Source organism: Megascapheus bottae, chromosome 16 (genome assembly GCF_031878675.1).
Source record: "Megascapheus bottae isolate mThoBot1 chromosome 16, mThoBot2.hap1, whole genome shotgun sequence".
NCBI lineage: Eukaryota > Metazoa > Chordata > Mammalia > Rodentia > Geomyidae > Megascapheus > Megascapheus bottae.
Window position 1 is genome coordinate 7,787,224 of NC_143524.1, and position 21,189 is coordinate 7,808,412.

At 38.4% G+C, this 21,189-nt stretch overlaps 1 protein-coding gene across 1 annotated transcript; it reads right to left on the reverse strand.

The window, feature by feature from the left end:
- Window positions 1-2,001: 2,001 nt before the first annotated feature.
- On the reverse strand, window positions 2,002-15,040 carry LOC150052518 (membrane-spanning 4-domains subfamily A member 12-like). The gene is made up of 6 exons (XM_090348693.1): window positions 14,757-15,040; window positions 9,399-9,536; window positions 8,306-8,362; window positions 6,014-6,133; window positions 2,465-2,575; window positions 2,002-2,280 (listed from the first exon to the last, which is right to left on the reverse strand). Exons 1-6 carry the CDS (start codon window positions 15,036-15,038, stop codon window positions 2,179-2,181), a joined length of 810 nt encoding a protein of 269 aa, XP_090204819.1. The 5' UTR covers window positions 15,039-15,040; the 3' UTR covers window positions 2,002-2,178.
- Window positions 15,041-21,189: the final 6,149 nt, after the last annotated feature.

A 21,189-nucleotide genomic window follows, 5' to 3' on the forward strand; every position in this document is an offset into this window, starting at 1 on the left:
CAAGTCTCAGTCTCCTGAGTAACTAGGACATACAGATGTGAGCTACCTACGCCTGGCTGGACTAATTTGTTTTAACTGTAAGTTTGTAACCCTCTCCTCAACATGTCCTCAATAACATGACAACCTTCCTATTTTTCTCTATCAATTTGTCCTTCACTTCCATGACTCCTTTTTTTTTTTAGTATTTCATATTCAGCTTAATATTCTAATTCAATCTATGCCCTCCATCTTTGGCCTGACTTTACTTCTATTTTGATAAAGGTGATATGAATATTTATATTGGAGCCTTCTTATTGCAAACCTGTGGATATATGCAACAATTGCATATATATAATTGTACTTGTTTGAGATTTGTGTTGTACAAACATTAATTCTTATCTAGATTGTTTCTATTACATGCCATAGATTCACCCATGTCAGAAATAAGCCAAAGGAAAAATAAAACACCTTCAGTGACATTTCTGTCCTGTACTTGTTCTGCTGCAAATAATGTTAATGTACATGAAAACATTCTGTAAATAGCAAAGTTGTGTAGATATCCAAGAGGCAGGATATTTGATTCTATTGAAACAGGGTAACCCAATGCTTTCTAAGGCTGTTGGACTAAGAGATGAGCACTGTTCATGCTAACACTAGGTCTTTGTTAAAATTATCTTCGAAGCTATACTTTTTCTTTAAATTATATCATTGGAAAGCTGGTTGGTTTGACTCTTGACAGTTATCAGACCTTCTCCTTATGCCCAAGATGGTCTTGAGTGTGAAGCTGCCAACTGTAGCAACCCCTGTTTGGGCAACTAATGGTCTGTGTTATGGCAGTCTCATTTTGAACACAGCATGAATATGTTGAGGAGGAAATTATACATATAAGGAACACAACAGCTGAAGCCACAACTTCTTCAGGAGGCCTTGCTCCAGTCACAACTACTGTAGTGGTTTGTGATTGGTTCTTATTTACAGCCTGTAATTGGTGGAACTGGAAACTGTACCGTGATTGGTGAAAATTACAATGTTATGTTTGTATGCACAACATACTCAATGATGTGTAGAGCAGGGCTGTACTGACAGCAAGAAGAGAAAGTGGACGCAACAGTGACAGTAGCAGTGAAAAAGGATAAGAGTTTCAGTGAGTGACCAGGAGCAAAATCTTCAGGGAGCAGAGACAACTGAGACAACTAAGGATAGTGAAAGAAAGTAAGAGGAAGTAAACTCCAGAAGACAGAGGCTGTGAGGCTGTAAAGACCTGTAATACTAATATCTGGAGGACTGGCAACAATTAATGTCCAGAATAATACGGCTTCTGCGAAGAACCATAAACATTTGATTTCTGAGCAGAAAGTAGAGGAGGGGATATGTAAAGGAACTCCAGTGATTGGGCATCATGCAGATCATCATCAAAGAAGTCTTATTAGTAGATATAGTCGCATGTATTGTAGCTACTGAGAAGCCTAACATAAGTGGATTATTCTGTGCAGGAAATGAAACCCTATATAATGAACAAAAGTCATGGCTTGGAGTCATGGCTTAGTGAAAGAAGCAGCTTAGCAAGCACAAGGCCCTTAGTTCTAAACCCAGATTGAGGAAGGAAGGAAGAAAGGAAGGAAGGAAAGAAGGAAGGAAGGAAGGGAGGGAGGGAGAAAGAGAAGGAGGGAAAGGATGCAAGGGAGGACCACTTTATGAGTTTGTACTGTTGTGTTTATCAGATCTATTTTTGTTCAGCAAGTACCAAGCCAAAGTGGATTTTTGTTGAGTGGAATAAACAAAGACATTTGTGGGAGTTAGGAGAAAAACTAAGGTTACAAAAATAGAGGGCATTTCTATTAGGAAAATGGAAGGAAAGGGAAACGAGAGAGGGAAGGGAAGGGAACATGGATTAAAAGGAACAGTAAAGACATGAAGATGACTAACATTGTATGTATGTATAGAAATATCATCATGAAGTCCCTTACCATGTTAATATATACAAAAATACCAGAGAGTCTTATATTCCAAATGACTGTTTTATTGAGGAAAAGATAGTGTGTACAGAAAAGTTTCTAACTTTAAGAGAGTCACGGTTTTCACTCCTTCACTGATGAGAAGTGTGTTAGGGTAGTATTCCTGTTGACAGCTAACTAGTTTTAAGTAGAGAAGTTATGGGCCCATGTGCCCTTCTTTCTTCTTTCCTGTTTTCTATTTTTCTTACTTAGGAGCACCAGTTGGGTGGTCATCAAATTGGGGAGCAGGTGGTAAGGACTGTGTCATGGGGTTGGCTGCATACATATTTGGAATAGCCAGGGCAGGCTAGATGGAAGGAACAAAAATAAGCAACATTGTTAGTACAATACATTTAGGGTCTTGTGTCCCAGCAAAGTCAAGGACAAACAGTGCTCTTGGAAGCCCCACAGCAAGATTTAGTAGACATGCATGTCTGCATTTCTCCAGTACATATTCAGATTATTTTTTACAGAAAAGGGGCCCAACTCACCCTGTTAGTTTTTGCAACGGCTCGACAGCCAAAGTGAGCTGTGGCAGACGCTATGCCGATCTCCAAGATGGAGAAAATCAGCAGCAGAGATGTTATTCCTCTCCCAGAAATCTGAAATCAGAAATTTGTCTTGAAAAATACTATCCATGCTTATTTCAGGGGATGCACATCGATTTTGAGGTTCTTTTAAAGTATCAGGAGGCTTTCTTTTTGCCAGAGGCTCACAGACTTTAGTGCCCAGGCTGGCTTTGGACCTTGATCCTCAGATCTCAGCCTCCTGAGCAGCTAGGATTACAGGCGTGAGCCACCGTTCCCAGCTTATTCCGTTATTTTCTAAAGGAGAAAAAGGTTATGTTTCTTAAAAAAAAACAAAATTATGAAGTTCATGAAGAAGTCAAAATCATTTTAAACCTAAAGATTTTTTTTTTTGCCAGTCCTGGGGCTTGAATTTAGGGCCTGAGTACTGTTCTTGGGTTTAGTCAAGGCTAGCACTCTGTCACTTGAGCCATACATCTTCTGGCCTTTTCTGTGTATTTGGTACCACGGAATTGAACCCAGGGCTTCGTGTATGCTAGGCCACGCTCCAGCAAGATTTAATTTTATACACTATTATGTGATGGTTTTCTATGAGAAAGGGTAAAGGGATTTATACTGTTATTTTATATCACCTTTGTTTTTCTCTCCTTTCAACTGAGTTTTTGATGATTTCAAAATTTTTGTACTTTTAAGAATGAAACATTAAAATAATTACATTCAATTTTGTAACTGTCATTTTTCTAGCTGCTAAGACTTAGTTGGCTACTTTAGTGCTTCCTGTTAATAATTTATACAGTTTCTCTGGTGCTTTTCTGGTTCTCTCTATGCAGTTAGCACATACTTGCTGTACAAGTCTATTTCATTGTGATATTTCCATATTTGACACATGATGTACTCCAATTACACTTATTCCCTTCCTACCCTGTCCTCCCCTTCTTGTAACAGTTCAACAGGTTTCTTTTGCTGCTTTCATACATGTATATAAAGTACTTTGAATATACCCAATCCTTTTACCATTCTGTATCCTCCTACTAGTGTCTACTCCATAAAAAAGAATGGTTTACATTCATTTTGAAGAACTAGATTCCACATATGAGAGAATATTCTATGTTTGGCTTTCTCAGTCTGGCTTATTTTACTCTTCATCACAGTTTTTAATTCCATTAATTTTCCTACATATGACAGAATTTTCTTTATGGCTGAATACTACTACATTATGGCTGAGTAACACTCCCCTCTCTGTCTCTCTGTCTCTCTGCCTCTCTTTCCCTCTCTCCAGATTTTCCTTTCTCTGTTAATCATTTTGAGTTTACGTAGGCTGATTTCATACTTTAGCCATTGCGAATAGAGCTGCTATAGACACATTTAGATCAATATCTTGACTGTATGTTGCTTGGGTATTTTTCCAGGAGTCTTACTCTCATAGCTGTATTACAAAGTAGTTCTATCTTCAGTTTTTATTTCTTTTTTTCTTTTTAAGCATCAGTTCTAGAGCTTGAACTCAGGGCTTACGTGTTCTCCTAGAGCTTTTGTGCTCAAATTACAGGATTACACCTGTAATTTGCCTTTTGTAAACCTGACTATCTTTATTTTTTTTAAATGTCCTGGATTCTTTTTTTTTTTTTGCTAGTCCTGGGGCCTGAACTCAGGGCTTGAGCATTGTCCTTGGGCTTTCTCAAGGCTAGCACTCTTCCCCTTGAGCCACATCACCACTTCTGGCATTTTCTGTGTATATGGTACAGAGGAATTGAACCCAGGGCTTCATGCATGCTAGGCCAGCACTCTACCACTAGGCCACACTCCCAGCCCCAAATGTCCTGGATTCTTGATTTAACTCATGTATAGGTTTTTTTTTTTTTTTTTTTTTTTTTGGTCATGGCGTTTGAACTCTGGGCCTACACACTGTCCCTGAACTCTTCAGCTCAAGGCTAGCACTCTACCACTTAACTCACAGTGCTGCTTCTGGTTTTCTAGCTGAATTTTTTTTGCCAGTTTTGGGATTTGAACTCGGGGCCTGGGCACTGTCCATGGACACTCTTTGTTCAAGGCTAGCACTCTGCCACTTGATCCACAGTGCCACTTCTGGCTTTTTCTGTGTATATGATTCCAGGGAATCGAACCCAGGGCTTCATGCATGCTAGGCGAGCATGCTACCACTAGGCCATACTCCTGGCCCTTTTTTTGATACCTGTCTCCACATGTTATTTTACTGAGAATATATTATTGTTATCTTTGTATTTATACAAATATTACATGTGATAATCTTGGTCATAACTTTCTTTTCATCAAAATTTTATAAACATTATTCTACCGTTTCCTCATTGAATATTGTGATGGGGAATAAATCAAGGTAATTTTTTCTAGTTTAGAGATAACAGATTATCTTTTTTCTGGTTAAAATATAAATATTTATGTATTATATCATAACAGTGGATTATCTGTCTAAGGGACTCTATATACTCTGTATATACATCTGTATTATCTTATACATCTCTATTTTCCTTAATCAACAGGCTTGATTGAGTTTCCTATGTCATTTCATACATAGTTGCAATGTATAGTTCAATATTAATCACTCTCCATTTAATTTCTTTGTTAAACTTTTCAGTATCACAAAGTCTTTCAATAGTTGGATAATGTTTTCTTCCACTTTTTAAATTTTTTTTTAAAAAATTTAAATGTCTACATCATTGCATGTTATGGTAGGTCATACTATAGCCTGCTAATTGGGAATCTCTTTAAAATTTATTTTTTTATTATTTATTTATTTATCTACTTAGTTATTTTTGCCAGTCCTTGGGCTTGAACTCAGGGCCTGAGCACTGTCCTTGGGCTTTCTCAAGGCTAGAGCTCTATCATTTGACCTAAAATACCACTCTTGCCTTTTTCTATACATGTGGTACCAAAAAATTGAACCCAGGTCTTTGTGCATGCTAGACAAGCAGCACTCTACCACTAGGCCAAACTCCCCTGCCCCCTTTTAAACTGTCTTTATGTTTATTTGAAAAATTGAATGCCAATTTGCCTTTTGTGAAGTGATAGAACCAACGTAACATAAAACAAGCCTCTTCTGTGTCTTCGCTTTGCTTGAAGATGGCGGTCCTAACATGGTCATTGATGTCTTCGAGACCAGGCTCACCTTCCATACTTTACAGATAGTAAACATCTCAGCCCTTGGAGCACTCATGTCCTCTGGGACCAGAGTCCCTGCGAGCCTATTTGATGTTAATGGATGGTTGATTCTGTTTTGAGCACACTCAGAGACTCATTTTGCAATTGCTTCTTATTCTCAGCTTCTCTAGTGAAATTTGGATGCCTTCTTCACTTCCATTTTCCTCTCTATTCTTACTCTAAAAATCACTTTATTATTACTCAGAAACTTGACAATCATAGCAATCACATTTCTAGTGGTAGGGCTGGAATAGAAATAGGGATTTTCCCACTGGAGTTGTTTATACAGTACTAGGACATAAACAACAGACTACTCTACATGGTGGATTATAGATTACTTACCAATGCCCAGAAATCTTGGATATGATAGTATTTATTGATGACCAGATCCACCAAAAAAAGAATTATGCCAATGATGGCAAGGATAGAACTGACAATGTTCATTCCTATGCTGCCCTTTACCTGATGGAGACAATAAGGACAGTAAGTTACATAGATGAATGAAATGAAGTGAAATTAAAAGCAATCACAGTTAATGGGTTTTAATCTTTAATATTTCAAAAGATTTTTTTGAAGCTGAAATAATGTTTTTTCTTTCTGTGTAGTTATCACAAAAATTATGGTTTCTAGCCTAGATGCTACGTCTTTCTAAACAATTGTAGAAAACATAACTAATATAAAACAGGCTAATCTAATATGTTAAAAAGGCTATGTATAACAATTCTAATCCCTTTTCAAAATAAGAACAGGAGTAAATAAGCTTTCAATGTGTGTTATTCTTCAACAAATCAGTTATACTTTTAAGAGTACCCTTTTACATTTAAACTCTTATGAGCGAGGGGCCGGGAATTTGGCCTAGTGGTTAAAGTGCTTGCCTAGCATGCATGAAGACCCGGGTTCGATTCCTCGGTACCACATACATAGAAAAAAGCCGGAAGTGGTGCTGAGGCTCAAGTGGTAGAGCTCTAGCCTTGAGAAAGTCCAAGGACAGTGCTCAGGCCCTGAGCTCAAACCCAGGACTGGCAAAAACAAAACAAAACAAAAAAAAACTCTTATGAGCGTTGTATGAGGTGAATTGTAGCAACCAGCTTTACAGATGGGAAAGAATTTCACACATACACATTTTTTGCTGGTAGATTTAAAGATTACTAAAAGCCTTGAGGTTTCTCTAGGAACTAGTGAGGAGCTCCAAGTATAAAAGAAGCTGTTTCATTTTTTGTGGGTAGAGAGATATATGGGAAGAGTACAAAACTTTCTCCAGTATTTACAATAAGATTCAGAGATATGGCAGAAGAATTGTGAAACTAAGTCCCCAGCTGATTTGCTTAGGGTTAACATTGTTAGAATCCTTGGAATGTGTGTCTGCTTTGGAGTGCTGTAGTGTTTCCAGAAGATCTTTAAAAGGCTCATAGAAAAATTGCTTTTAGGGGAGGGAGTCTACTGTATATATACACACACATAAGGGTTATGGTTACATAAATCATGTAACGAGTACATTTCTTTTTGAGCAGTGTCACCCCTTTCCTTGTCTTCTCCCAGGTTTTCCCTCCCATTGTACAGTTCTTTTTTCCCAGTGCTGGGACTTGAACTCAGGTCCTGAACACTGTCCTTGGATTTTTCTCAAGGCCAGAGCTCTACCACTTGAGCCACAGCACCACATCTGGCTTTTTCTATGTATGTGTTACCAAGGAATTGAACCCGGGTCTTGGTGCATACTAGGTAAGCACTCTACCACTAGGTCAAACTCCCAGCCCTGTACAGTTCATTTTCAACAGAGTGTCTAGTGAGGATCACTGCTGCATTTGTTCACCCTTTGTCCCTTCATTTTTGTGCCCCCACTCTGCCTTATCCTCTCTAAAACAGGTAAACTCCCAAACAAGACCAAAGGTGTAGAAAACAAAAATAACAGCAAAGGAAAAAAAATAAAATCTCTTGTTTCCATTTCTTAGAGTTACCTAGACATTCACCCAGTGAGGCCAAAGGAGGCTGTTCTTAGGAGAGGATCACAGCGGCTTAATAGCTATGTGCATAAGATCATATAAACTATTTATCCAAATTTTGTACTCTTCAAACCATTTCTGCTGTAATTTGTGGCAAATTATGTTACTTCTTTTGGTGTTAATTTAAACCAGCATGTAGAGTGCCCTCTCCACTGATTTTATAAGCTCTTCTCATGTTCTGAGCTATATGCTTTTAATGGTTCTTTAAATTTTTACTCAAACTGATGAAGAATAGCAGATACTAATAAAAATTCGACATGCAAGACTTAGCTAAGGAATAGCAAAAGAAAACCAAAGACAGAGTCACTCTAGGTGAGTAGGTGTTTCCTGATTCCTAGATTCTTCTTTAGACTTCCCTGAATGTAGTGTGACCCCATTGAACCAGGAAGCTATTGTGTTAAAGCTTTAACAACCCTTATCTTCTAGACTCTCTACCCTGGGGGAGTCTGCCTGTGAGCACGGGGAGCTCTGCCCTTTCTGTATGGCACTCCACCTAAGAACCATGCTGTCAACTGGCCATTCTTTGAGCAGAGTGCTCTCAGCCACACCTTCTGAATCTACCTCTCAGCTTATCTCCCCAGTAAACCCAATCCATCTTTTAAAGAATTTAAAAAGTAGAAATATTCCTACTTACCAGGCAAGGGGAAAATTCCTTGGATGCTGATACAGAGAGAGCGCCAGAAATAATGAACTGTAGAAATAGACAAAATTTCTTGGTGAAATGGTGTGTTTGCTGATGGGGTTTAGAAATTAATCTTTTTTTTTTTTTTTGCCAGTCCTGGGCTTGAGCTCAGGGCCTGAGCACTGTCCTTGGACTTTCTCAAGGCTAGAGCTCTACCACTTGAGCCTCAGCACCACTTCTGGCTTTTTCTATATATGTGGTACCGAGGAATTGAACCCAGGTCTTCGTGTATGCTAGGCAAGCACTTTAACCACTAGGCCAAATTCCCGGCCCTAGAAATTAATCTTTTTATGGAACATCAGTTTGTTTAAATTTATCTTTAAATGGAACTTCATTATGTCTATTCTTTAGTTTCTCAAAATTTCCTCATGTATCTCTGTTTTCCTAGAGTAACTCTCAGGGATATTTGAGTTCCTGTTTTTTTATTTTCTTCTTAGTTTTGTGTACATAAGGAACTCTTTCTCCTCTTAAGATCTCTGTTCTATGATTTATGCTGTCTTCTCTTCCTGCAATTGCCTATTTTTTTAAATTTAATTATTTAATTAATTAATTCTTTTTGTGGTGGGGAGAGTTGGTTGTGGGCTTACTTAAGCTTGAGTCCTGGATGCTGGGTCTTGGAGAAAAGAGTTTTACGGGCTTTCCTGCTCAGGTTAGCTTTGAACTGTGATCCTTACACCTCAGCATTCTGAGTAGCTAGAGTTACAGGCGTGAGACACTACTGCCAGCCTGCCTATTTTGCCTATCTTAAATGGTATTTTCATTCACCTCCCTTTGTGACTCCACTGGCCACGTTAATTTCTTTCCTCCATGTCAGATGGAACTAAAACTTTGACGTGATTCTTTGATCTGAATAAACATGAGGGGATGGTTTTAAGCTACAAATTGAAAATGGGAAGCAAAATTCTTCCTTTCTTATGTTTGGTCTCAGTTGTTATTTCTCTATGGATTCTCCAGCCCTTAATCGTAGGGCATATCATGACCTGAACTGTGAGTAGGCAGGAAATACAGATACTTATAGGGAGAATTGTTTCAGCAGACTACTTACACTTAGTCCACCCCAGAATGGGTATCCACCAATAGAAGCAATAGAAACAAAGCCCCATATGTCTGTAGTGCTGAAGAGCAGCAAAAATAGAACACTCCCAAAACCAATGTGCATCAGTCCCATTATAATCTGGATTGCCTGAAACAAAGAAAACAAACACTTCATTTTCAGCCGTGGGACCAATTCTACTCAGTGATGTCCTCTGTCTTTCTTTTCTATTTGGCAAGAATCCACAGGCCTCATTTAGACAATCACTCGAGAAAAAGATAGGCTGTGAATGTTTTGATGTATATACTAGAATATGTGGAGAGCAAAGGCCTCTGCCAAAGCCTTTTTTTGAGATAAAAGGGTGGCTTACAGGGTAGCCCAAGGAGAATTGTCTAGAAAGCACCCATTGGTATCTTTCAAGAGTGTCTAAAAGACTCCAGGGATAATATCTGTTGTAAGTAAAGGGATTAGAGCAAAGTCATATATTGGGCAATATTCATGTGTTATGTGATGATGTATATACTTTATATTTCTTGTATCTCACAGGCCTCTCATTGACTGGATAGAGACTCAGACATAAAGAAACCAGTTATTAAAGGTTCCTGAGGGGTGAGTGTGGGGACTTATTGTAACAGATTGTTTCCAGAGCCCACATTTGAACTCTGGGGAGTAGATGCCCCCAAGCTAAGCTTGGCTCTTGCTCTGTAATGTCTGCTGGATTATACTATTCACACTTACACATCTCTTTCTTTGCTTCTTTCTAAATTTCTGTTGTAGCTTATGGCGTATAGCACACCTTATTACTTGGTTTTGTACTCATTTTGAAAACATTGCTGGTATGCAATCATTTTCCTACTCAATATAAAATATAATTCTGAAGATGAGGGATAGATCTTTTACTTGGGGCTTGGACTCTGAGCTCTTCAACCCAAGGCTACCGCCCTACTCCTTGAGCCACAGCACCACTTCTGGTTTTCTGGTCGTTAATTGGAGATAAGAGTCTCATGGTCTTTAGTGCCCATGCTGGTTTTGTATCATAATCCTCAGATCTCAGCCTTTTGAGTAGCTAGAATAACAGGCATGAGCCACTGAGCCCAGCTTAAATCTTTTACTACTTTAAAATTCTTATGTATTCCACTTTGCTTTGTCTTTTTAAATTTTTTTCTTTGTGTTTTTAATTTATTTTATTGTCAGGGTAATGTATAGAGGGGTTACAGCTACATTGGCCCGGTAGTAGGTGAATTACTTCTCACACATTGATACCCCTTCTCATGTTTTTTTCCCTCATTTCCCTTCCCTCACTCCCTCCCACTCATCTTATTTTCCCTCTTTTCTTTCCTATTTCAAATAAACAAATAAACATATATACAATATACCAGATAACAAAGTCAGATACAGTAACAATATGAGATTAACCAAAGGGCAGAAAAAGAGAAGAAAAATAACATAGTACATTAAGAACAATCACACAAGGTAAAGCATAAGGTCATATAGGATGAGACAAAATGAAAGGATCTCTAGGATATGGAAACAAGAGTAAACATATTTGTGAGGAAACAAATTTGCTAGATTGGTTTAGAAAGATGACTGCAGACTGAGCATTCATGTCTCATCAAGTTTATGGTTATGTCATCTTTACCCAGAGAAGACTATATTTAATTTTTTTCAACAAATAACTACTGAATAAAATATGCTAAAAGCTTAATGTAATTTTTGAATAATGAAGTTGAAACTCATAAACCTTTTCTCTGAAAAATGTTTTCAAATTCACTAGTTCTAGCCCATGTTTGCATGGGGCCAAGAAAGATGACAGGCCTTTCCTCGGCTGGGAGACTTCTCAGTAAAAGAACTCTTGCAGTTTCGTATTTAGTTTTCACAAGCTCTTCTCCAAGAGCATCAGCTCAATTACTTGGCCATGAACTTTTCATCCTCATCCTGGTTGTCATTTTGATGAGGAACAGTTAGATCTTTGATTCCTAATGGCCTTTGTTTCTCTGCAAATAGCCCTAGCTACCTTTTACCAGTCAACACTGCTTACACTTAATCATCTGGATATTTAGTTTGTTCTGCACTTTTGGCCCTTGTTCTTGAACTTTGGAATAGAGTGATATAGATGCTTCACTTCCGTCACCTGTGGCCGCCTGCGCTGTTGTGGTGGCTGGGGGTTGCTAACAACATAGCTATATAATCTTCATGGAGAAAAGTAGCTTCTGCCAAATGCAGCTTTTAAAAAACCCCAAAATTCTTCATACAATTACTTAGAGATAAAAAAAGAACAAAAAGCAAATGCCATTTTATCTTTTGAAGTACTTTTAGTGCATTACTCTAGAATCAAGCAGAATGTTCCAGTGGTTCTTTTTATTTTTATTTTTGATTTTTAACTTTTATTTTGCCACTCCTGGGGCTTGAACTCAGGGCCTGGGAACTGTTCTGGGATGTCTCAAGGCTAGTGCTCTACCACTTGAGTTCCAGTACCACTTCTGGCTTTTTTTGTGTATGGGGTACCAAGGAATTGAACCAGGGGCTTCTTGCATGCTAGGCAAGCAGTCTACCACTAGGCCATGCTCCTGGCATGATTTTTAACATTTTTTGTTTTTTTTTCTCTTATTATTTATTTATTTTTATTAAAGAATTCAGTTAACATTGATTTCTACACCATACTTGAAATGATGTGTTCAACAAACAAGTGTTCAAGAAGGGAATCTACACACAATCACTGGCACTCAGATTCTAGAACATAATTAAAATTAGGCTGAGGGTCTGCATGTCATAGACACATACCAATCTATGCAATAAAACACTATGTATAACCACAAATTTCCATGTCTATGTACTTGTGTCCATATTTCCAATATCATGTCCATAGCACTGGGCACGCGAACATTGAGTCATCGTACCTGCACTGCTCAGATCCAACAGCCACACATTAAGGATACCATGTGCCTTCTGCTTCCTGGGTCTTGACTTATCTCACTCAACATGACTCGCTCTAGACTTATCTATCTCCTTGTGAATGCCACCACTCTATCCTGTCTGCTGGCCATGTAGAACTCTACTGCATACACATACCACATCTTTTGTATCCATTCATCTGCAGTAGGGCATCTGGATTGTTTCCATCAGTTGGCTATTGTGAATAGTGCAGAGATGAACATAGCTGAGCAGGTGTCCTTATCATATCCTGGGTTATGATGTTCAGGATTGATACCCAGGAGTGGTATGGTGGGATCATAGGGACGGTCTATTTTCAGTTCTTTAAGAAACCTCCACACTGCTTTCCAGAGTGGCGGAACTTGCTTACAATCCCACCAGCAGTGTAGTAGGGTTCCTTTTTCTCCACAGCCCCACCAGAATCTGTCATTGTCTGAGTTCAAAATCTTGGCCATTCTAATTGGGGTAAGGTGGTATCTTAGGGTTGTTTTTATTTGCATTTCCTTTATGACCATGGATGATGAGCATTTTGTCATATATGATTTTTAACTTTAAAAATTATCTTTAAGTGGTTGTACAAAGGAGTTTCAATTTAACATGTCTGGTCATGAGTATAATTCATCTTGATCAATGCTACCCCTTCCATCGTTCTCTCTCATCCTCTCAACCCTACTCATACCCTCAGTTTTTTCTAGTTCCATTTTCATATTCTTTATTTTCCCCCTCAGTAAAAGCTAAAACTTTTTGATCTTCGTGTCACACATGGTCTAGCCCCTTTTGCCTTTCTGTTTTCTTCCTGCTCATGTTCATTCTGGCTTCTTCTGCATTTGTCAAATGTATTATAGATACTTGCATCTAAAGGCCTTTACTCTGATGAATTTTTCTTGTCCTGGTGTCAGTGTAATTCACTCTTAACCTCATGTTTTTGCTCAAACATCATGTTCATCATGTTCATGAGGAGGTGTCCCCTCCTCATTGCTACCCTTTCACTTCCTGTAACTTAAAAAATACCATGCTTATACTTTCTTCCCTGTATATAACTTGTCAGTCCCCATTACAGTCTGTATTATACTTCCTTATTATAGGCATAGAGATTTCATACACTGGGTTGTAAATTCCACCAGGACAGAGATTATGCCTTCTTTGTGCTCTGTGGTATCACCAATGCCTTTGTGGGATCAGGGTGTGTGTGAGATATTATCTTTGTCCTGTCTGTCTAAATTTCCTCCCTTTAGCATGAAAGGATTTGGAGTCACTTTGCTGTTATGTTTGGCAGCTGGAGGGGAATGGAAACAGATGGATCATGTTTACTTTCCTAAAACACTAATACTTGAAGTAGGTAGTATTATGATTAGAAGAGATTTTTTTACCTAATGGATACCCAATGTAATTTGGAGCTATGTACAGGAAAAGACTTCTGTTTCGTGAAAGAGGGTGCCCAGAAAGCTTAGTAAAGGCACTAACAATTCTGCTTTAGAGGGTGAAATCCTCACCAACCAGTGGGATTTATTTTACAAGGCTACAGAAACAAGATTGAAGGTGTCTACTCCAAAATACTCTTTGTAAAGCTAGAATGGCAGGTAAGTCACAGCATTTCTAAGGCTTCAAGGTGAGGGAGCCACAGTAGATGGTAGTGCCCTATCTTCTTTTACACTCAGCTTGTTCCAGCTTGCTCAGTGGTAGCTACATCCCTTTAAAGGTGGCCAGCAGTATTCGTTTTTAGTGTGGATTCATCAGTAGGCCAATTCTTAACTAGATTAACTAGTAGTTCTTAACTACTGGGTTCTTAACCAGATCAGAGACGATTGAGCTTGTCTGAAAACCTCTTTGTAGACATGAGATCAAGCAAGTTAGTGTGGCTCTTCTCATCAAAACTGCTGCCAATCAATGTATGTGAATTAATGCACCTTCTATCTGGCAAATATAATGTAACCCTTCTATTAATTACAATAAAAATATATGAAAAAAACTGCTGCCATCCTGTAGAGAGGGTCTTCTGTCTTTTCTTAATTAGAATCTTGCTGGAATTGAAATGATATGAACTCAGAGCAGACTTATTATTTCTACCCAAAAGGGACACATAGCTTCTAGACAAGCATTCAAAACATGTTTTTTTGTTTTTGTTTTTTTAAAATCAGTGGTGGGGCTTGAACTCTGTGCCTGGGCGCTGTCCCTGAGCTTGTCAGCTCAATGATAGTGCTCTATCCCCGAGCCACAGTGCCACTTCCATTTGGAGAGAAGAATCTCACTGTCTTTTGTACCAGGGCTGGTTTTGAACCGTGATTCTCAGATCTGAGTAGCTAGGGTTGTAGACGTGAACCACTGGTGCCCGGCAAGCATTCAAAACTTTTCAACAATGAATATTTCCCACCTATAATTGGTAGCTCAAGAAAACTCTTGCAAATATAAACTTAAAGTTCTAGCAGGAAACAGACTTACCCCCAGTGCCTTTCCTTCTTCTTTCAACTTTACTGCTGCTGGTCCTTCTGGTAGACTTACTATTACATTTCCTTGACCCATCTGACTGCCAAGTAAGAGTCCTGGAGATGCCACAAGGGGGAATTGCCCACCTTGGGCTTGGTTCCTAAAAACTGGAGATTGTTGATATCCAGGAGCCATGGGTTGTTGAGACTCAGGAGTCTTGATTGGGTTGCTTGATGGATAAGGATTGAGCATGGTCTCTTGCATTCCAGGGTAGAGTGTTGGGTTAGATGGCCTCATTCTGTCCTAAGTGTTAACAAAACATACAAAAGCAACATATTTACCAACAATGGAAATCAAAGAACTTATCAAGTGTCACTTTCTCTTGTAAAGGGAAGAGAACAAGTGAGCAAATGAGCGTGGTATCCAGTACAAATGTGCTTCTCATTGGCCTTGGGATCTCATTTAACTTGTGGTTTGAAGGAACTGAAGGAGGAAAATAGGAATGTATTTAATTTTTAGTTCTCTCTACCTGTGATAGTATTACTATTATTATTTGTGGGAAAATACTCATGTTTGACTGCAGGTTGTGATAATTGTTAGGCAGCTGCTCTACCACTCGAGGCACACCTCCAGTTTCTTTTGCTTCAGTTTATTTCTCAGAGTTTTGTGCTTTCATTTGATCTGATCTTGAATTATGATTATCCTATCTCTGCCTCCTAAGCAGAGGGGTAACAGGTAAGTACTATCCCATTCAGTTTGTTTATTGAGATGGTCTCTCTTTAACCTTAGCCCCGAGTGGCCTTAAAACCATGATTCTTCAGTCTCTGTCTCCTGAGTTGCTGCGAATACAGACATGCTTCACCACACCAGGCTCCTATTTAGTGGAATTAACCTTGAAATTGAGAAACTGTCTTGAATTGTTGTGTAGGCCCAGGGTACTCATCAGGACCCTAAGAAGTGGAAGAGGAAGAGAACTAGAGGAAGATAAGTGGTGATAAAAGCAGAGTGACAATGCTGCTATGTGGCTGAGTCTTAAAATGGAGAAAGAGGTTATGAGCCAAGGGGTGTGGGTAATCTGTAAAAGCTGAATAAACAAGGAAACAATCATTCTCCAAAGCTTCCAGAAAGAAGTGCTGCTCTATGACCCCAACCTTAGGCCAGTGACCTATAGAACTGGCATATAAAACAGATTTTTTTATTTTTTCATATTTTTATTGTAATTAATAGAAGGGTTACATTATATTCACCAGATAGACGGTGCATTACTTCACAAACATTGATACCCTTTCTTACGTCTTGGTCTCCATTTTCCTTCCCCCACCCCCACCCCTCATCTTGTTTTCCCCCCTTCCCTATCCAATTTCAAATAAACAAATAAGCATATATATAATATATCAGATAACAAGGTGAAATACTGTAATAATATGAGATAACCACAGGACAGCAAAAGAGGTGAGAGATAACATAGTAGATGAAGGACAGCAATCACCATTATATGGCTTTTGTTTCTATATCCTGGAGGTCCTTTCATTTAGTGTCATCCTATATGGCCTTATGTATCTAGGTTTTGCTCTATTATAAATCTCTGCTAGGAGAGCCCAAGTTTTCTACTGATAAGGACAAACGAAAAATAGGTTCTTTTAATAGAGCACATTTATGTTCATTTGTTACAGCAACAAATAGAAAATTTTATAAGAGCCAACAATACAGCTAAGTTGCAACCTAGAAAAGTAGATAATTTACATATGGGCATATATGTTTATCCCTCCCTTCCTCTCTCCCCTATCTCCCTTCCCTTCCTTCATTCTTTTCCTTCTTCCTTTCTCTCTTTCCATCTTTTTTTTTTGTGTGTGTGATCTTAGTTCTTGAACACATGTCCTTACTCTTGCTCAGTTTGCTTACTTGATTGGAGCTTTACCATTTGAGACGTGGCTCCAGCCTGATTTTTCTTGGTAATTTAAGAGATAAAATCTCCCAGATTTTTCTACTCTAGATGGCTTTGAGCCATGATTTTTTAGATCTCAGACTCCTGAATACCTGGGAGTATACACACCAGTGCCTGGTGGTTGGCAATTCTTTTAAGAAAACTGCTTCTGAGATTAGAGTTCCATTGTAATTCAGACATTTATTCTGACCATGGACTTATAGAAACCTGACATTGCAGGATAGGAAAGAGTGTTTTCAACCATCCCATCTCCTTTCCTTTGGTTTACGGAGGAGATGACTGAAGAGGCAGGTCAAATAATTGATATAAGTTACATAGGAACGGGGACCAGCTTTCTTGACGATTGGCTCAGAGTCCCCTACTCAAACCCTGCAGCTTCATTCTGGCTGGTCCCTTACAAAGCTGACCTTCCAGGCCTGCCTTCCTGACAGGATTGGCCCTCCTCCTACCAATAGTCACTAACACAGTCTGTTGTTTTCTGATGCTGTGGAGAAGGCAGAGAATCCATGTAGGTCACTTAATGATCCAGCACTTAGGTCAGCAAGGGCCCTTCCTCAGGAAGCCTCAAAAGAGCTAATAACTTTTAAATACCTGCTAAATGCAATCTTGGTGATGTATAATATGTTTAGCTAGGCACATCAATCTGGGGTTTGAATCTTGCACCAGTTATGTGATTCTAGCAAGTGTGTTTAACCTTTCTTTGCCTTTTTCTTAACTTGTAAAATGGGGCCTTAAATAAAAATATCTTCCTTATAAGGTTACTTTGAGTATTAAGGCTCTTTTCTAAATAAGATTCTTAGAATGATGTTTGTTAAAACTGCCTGGGTTAACTATTAGCATTGTAATGTGATACATATATGTTTTCCCTTTCACTGTTTGTGAACACCTGTACATTAGAGATTAAAATTATTCTCCTCTCACAGTGAAAGAACTGAATCCCAAGCCGAGGCTCACAATCGTTGCTGTAAGCTGCTTATAGATGCTAAGGTATAATTGAAAAGAATGTTGAAAACTTAATGGAAAGGAAGAAAACACATTTCTTAAATTTGTAGTTACAAAGGAATTACTTTTTCAAAAAAATATATTTACTGGGGCTTGAACCGAGGGGCCTTTTACTTACATAGCTTACTCGTTCATGGTTTGTGCTCTACCACTGGAGCCATATACCTAGTCTAGCTTTTTGCTGGATAATTGGACATGGAGTCTTGTTGGACTTTTCTGCTTGGTCTGGCTTTAAACTTAGAGGCAGGGGCTGAAAGATTTACCTCTCTCCCCTTTGAACCCAATCTTTTTTTATTTTTTACATTTGAAACATTCATTTTTATTTTTTATTTTATTGTTGGGGTGATATGAAAGATGGAATATGAGAGTCACTCTGGCCATATTTCCTCAGGTCAAGCAAAGCACCAGGTGCCTGACCACAGTCAGGTCATTCCAACCTAGGCCTGGCCAAAAGTCCTCACCACCACAGATGGGACATTCTGTTCTGGACCTAAGTAACTACAGCCTGAGTTTTACTCCTGTGTTTCCTTGTTAAGACCCCAAATCTATCACCTCCCATAATCTCTGATCCCATGGGAAGGTTGCTGCCTCTCACTGTTCTTCAGCAAACAGTCCTTGCCTATAGATTGAGTCTGGCCTGTTGCTTTCCTTTTTTCTCCATTTTCCTAGCATAGGCCACAGTACTCAGAGATAGGGAAACAAATTTTAATGCACAAGAGGTTGTGTTAAGGAACAAAAATTCAGTTCCAAAGTTGTGATTCTTGGAGTGGTTATTTAAAATTGTCATATAACTTTAAATTGTCATATAAGACTTAAAATCATGAAGTATAGGATCAGGATTGGCTTTTGATGCCAGTATTATCTTCAGTCTCCTTTTGAATTCCCAATCTACTTTGAGGCCTTGAAAAATCTCTTACCTGCAAATTGATACATTGTGCTATTGTAAAAGGCTGGGGTAAAGGTCAAATGATCACAATTTATATAAAGCAGTTGGAACAGTGCCCAGCTCAGAGCAAAAGCTTGATAAAAGACAGCTATTATATTATTAAAATGTTTCAAATAGAGGATATTCCTATATTAAAAGCTTATGCAGGGGTTGAACTTCAAAATATTGATGCCAAGAACAAGAATAAGAATGGAGATGGGGTGAACAAGAGGATTCTTGATACCTTTTAAAAAGCATATGATGAAATGACTATAGCTTGTTTATGTTTGTTGTTGCTGGTCAGTATGTTTTTTGTCTGAGAAGTTTGATTAGAAAATTCAAGACTTCAATAACTTCTCATTTCCCATGTTATTTAATTTCTGTTATAAGATGTATGGGTTTTATATAGGATTAGATTCTAATTCTATGAAGATAATGGCTAGTCTTGGAATGTATTTTTGATTGGTCAAGTCATGTTTTTTTAAAAATATATTTTTATTGTAATTAATAGAAGGGTCCTGTTTTTACTGTTGGTGGGAGTGCAAACTTGTTCAACCACTATGGAAAGCAGTATGGCAGTGCCTCAAAAGACTAAACATAGAGCTCCCCGATGACCCAGCAATTCCACTACTTGGCATTTACCCAATCATCCAGAAACAAGGACATACTAAATCCACTAGCACAACGATGTTCATTGCAGTACTATTTACCTTAGCAAAGATATGGAGCCAACCTAGATGTCCCTCAGTTGATGAATGGATCCACAAGATGTGGTATTTATACACAATGGAATTCTATGCTGCTGTCAGAACGACATTGCCCCATTTGTTAGGAAATGGAAAGACTTAGAAAAAATCATATTAAATGAAGTAAGCCAGACTCAAAGGAACTTAGGCTCAATGGTTTCCCTCATTTGTCATAATCAGTAGAAACCTTGGGCTCTCCTAGCAGATCTTTGCAATAGAGCAAAACCTTGATACATAAGGCCATATAGTATGACGCTAAATGAAAGGACCTCTAGGGTATAGAAACATAAGCCATATAATGGGTGATTGTTGTTCTTAAGGTACTATGTTATCTCTTATCTCTTTTGTTGTCCCTTGGTTATGTCATATTGTTACAGTGTCTTACTTTGTTATCTGATATATCGGGTTTATTTGTATTTGGTTATTTGAAATTGGATAGGGAAGGGGGGAAAACAAGATGAGGGGTGGGGGCGAGGGAAATGGGGACCAAGACATGTGAAAGGGTATCAATGTATGTGAATCAGTGCACCTTCTATCTGGCAAATATCATGTAACCCTTCTATTAATTACAATAAAAAATAAATAAATAAAGAAGGGTCCTGTTTTTGTTTTCTTGAACTCTGGGCTTGAACTCTGAGCCTGGGTGCTGTCCCTGAGCTCTTCAGCTCAAGGCTAACACTCTACCACTTGAGCCACCTTCCACTTCTGATTTTTCTGGTGGTTAGTTGGAGATAAGAGTCTCGTGGTCTTTTCTGCCACGGATGCCTTTGAACTGTGATCTTCAGATATCAGCCTCCTGAATAGCTAGGATTACAGGCATGAGCCACTGATGCCAGGCAAGTCCTGGTTTTTTGAAAAAAAAGGATAAAAGAGCTTTTACCAAAATGACTTTATAAATAGTTGAGATGTTTTTGGGGGCAGGAGAAGTGATTACTCACTACTTTCCCTAGGTTCCATTTGTTGATATAGCACAAACTTTCTCTTGAAAATTAGCAAGATAGTTATCATCATGTGTCTTCTTTTTTTTTCTTTTTTCCCTCTAAAAATGGACACAACTTCAACATTTAAAAGTAAAAGGAACCCATAAAAATCATAGAAGATCTGATGAGATCTCAAAGTTAGGACTCTAGCTATTAGAGATAAACTTGCTGATATGCAATCTACGACTAGATAATTTCAAATATAAAACTAGAAAATGGTTTTTATTGCTTTAGCTCACTTTCAAACATTAACTTTTCTTTTTGCCAGAGTCAACATGACTACTATCTTGCAGAATATATTATAGCATAAACTGAAACATTGTCAGAAAATTTGAAGTTAGGCAGCATATAACCTTACACAAATAAAAACCTTGATCTAGTTTTTTAAAAAAGTGATTTTTCCCCTCAACACCAGAATTTTTTTTATCAGAAAGAAGTATCTTAATTAAAGCCTTCAAAAATCACACACGGGGCCAGGAGTGTAGCCTGGTGGTAGAGTGACTGCCTAGTATGCATGAAGCCCTGGGTTCGATTCCTCGGTACCACATATACAGAAAAAGCTGGAAGTGGTGCTGTGATTCAAGTGGCAGAGCCCTAGCCTGGAGCAAAAAAAAAAGTGTCCAAGGACAGTGCCCAGGACTCAGTGAACTAAGGATTGGCAAAAAAATATCACACATGAAAATAGAACAAATGGAACCTGTTACAGTTGTTTTGAGAATAGGAGAGGGTGAGTTCTGATGAGGGAAAATAATAAGAGAGGGTGATTTGATGAAAGGAGTATCTTGACAGTAAAAATAGGAAAAAAAAGTAATTAGGGGAATACAAGACAAAGAAATGCCAATTTTCAACT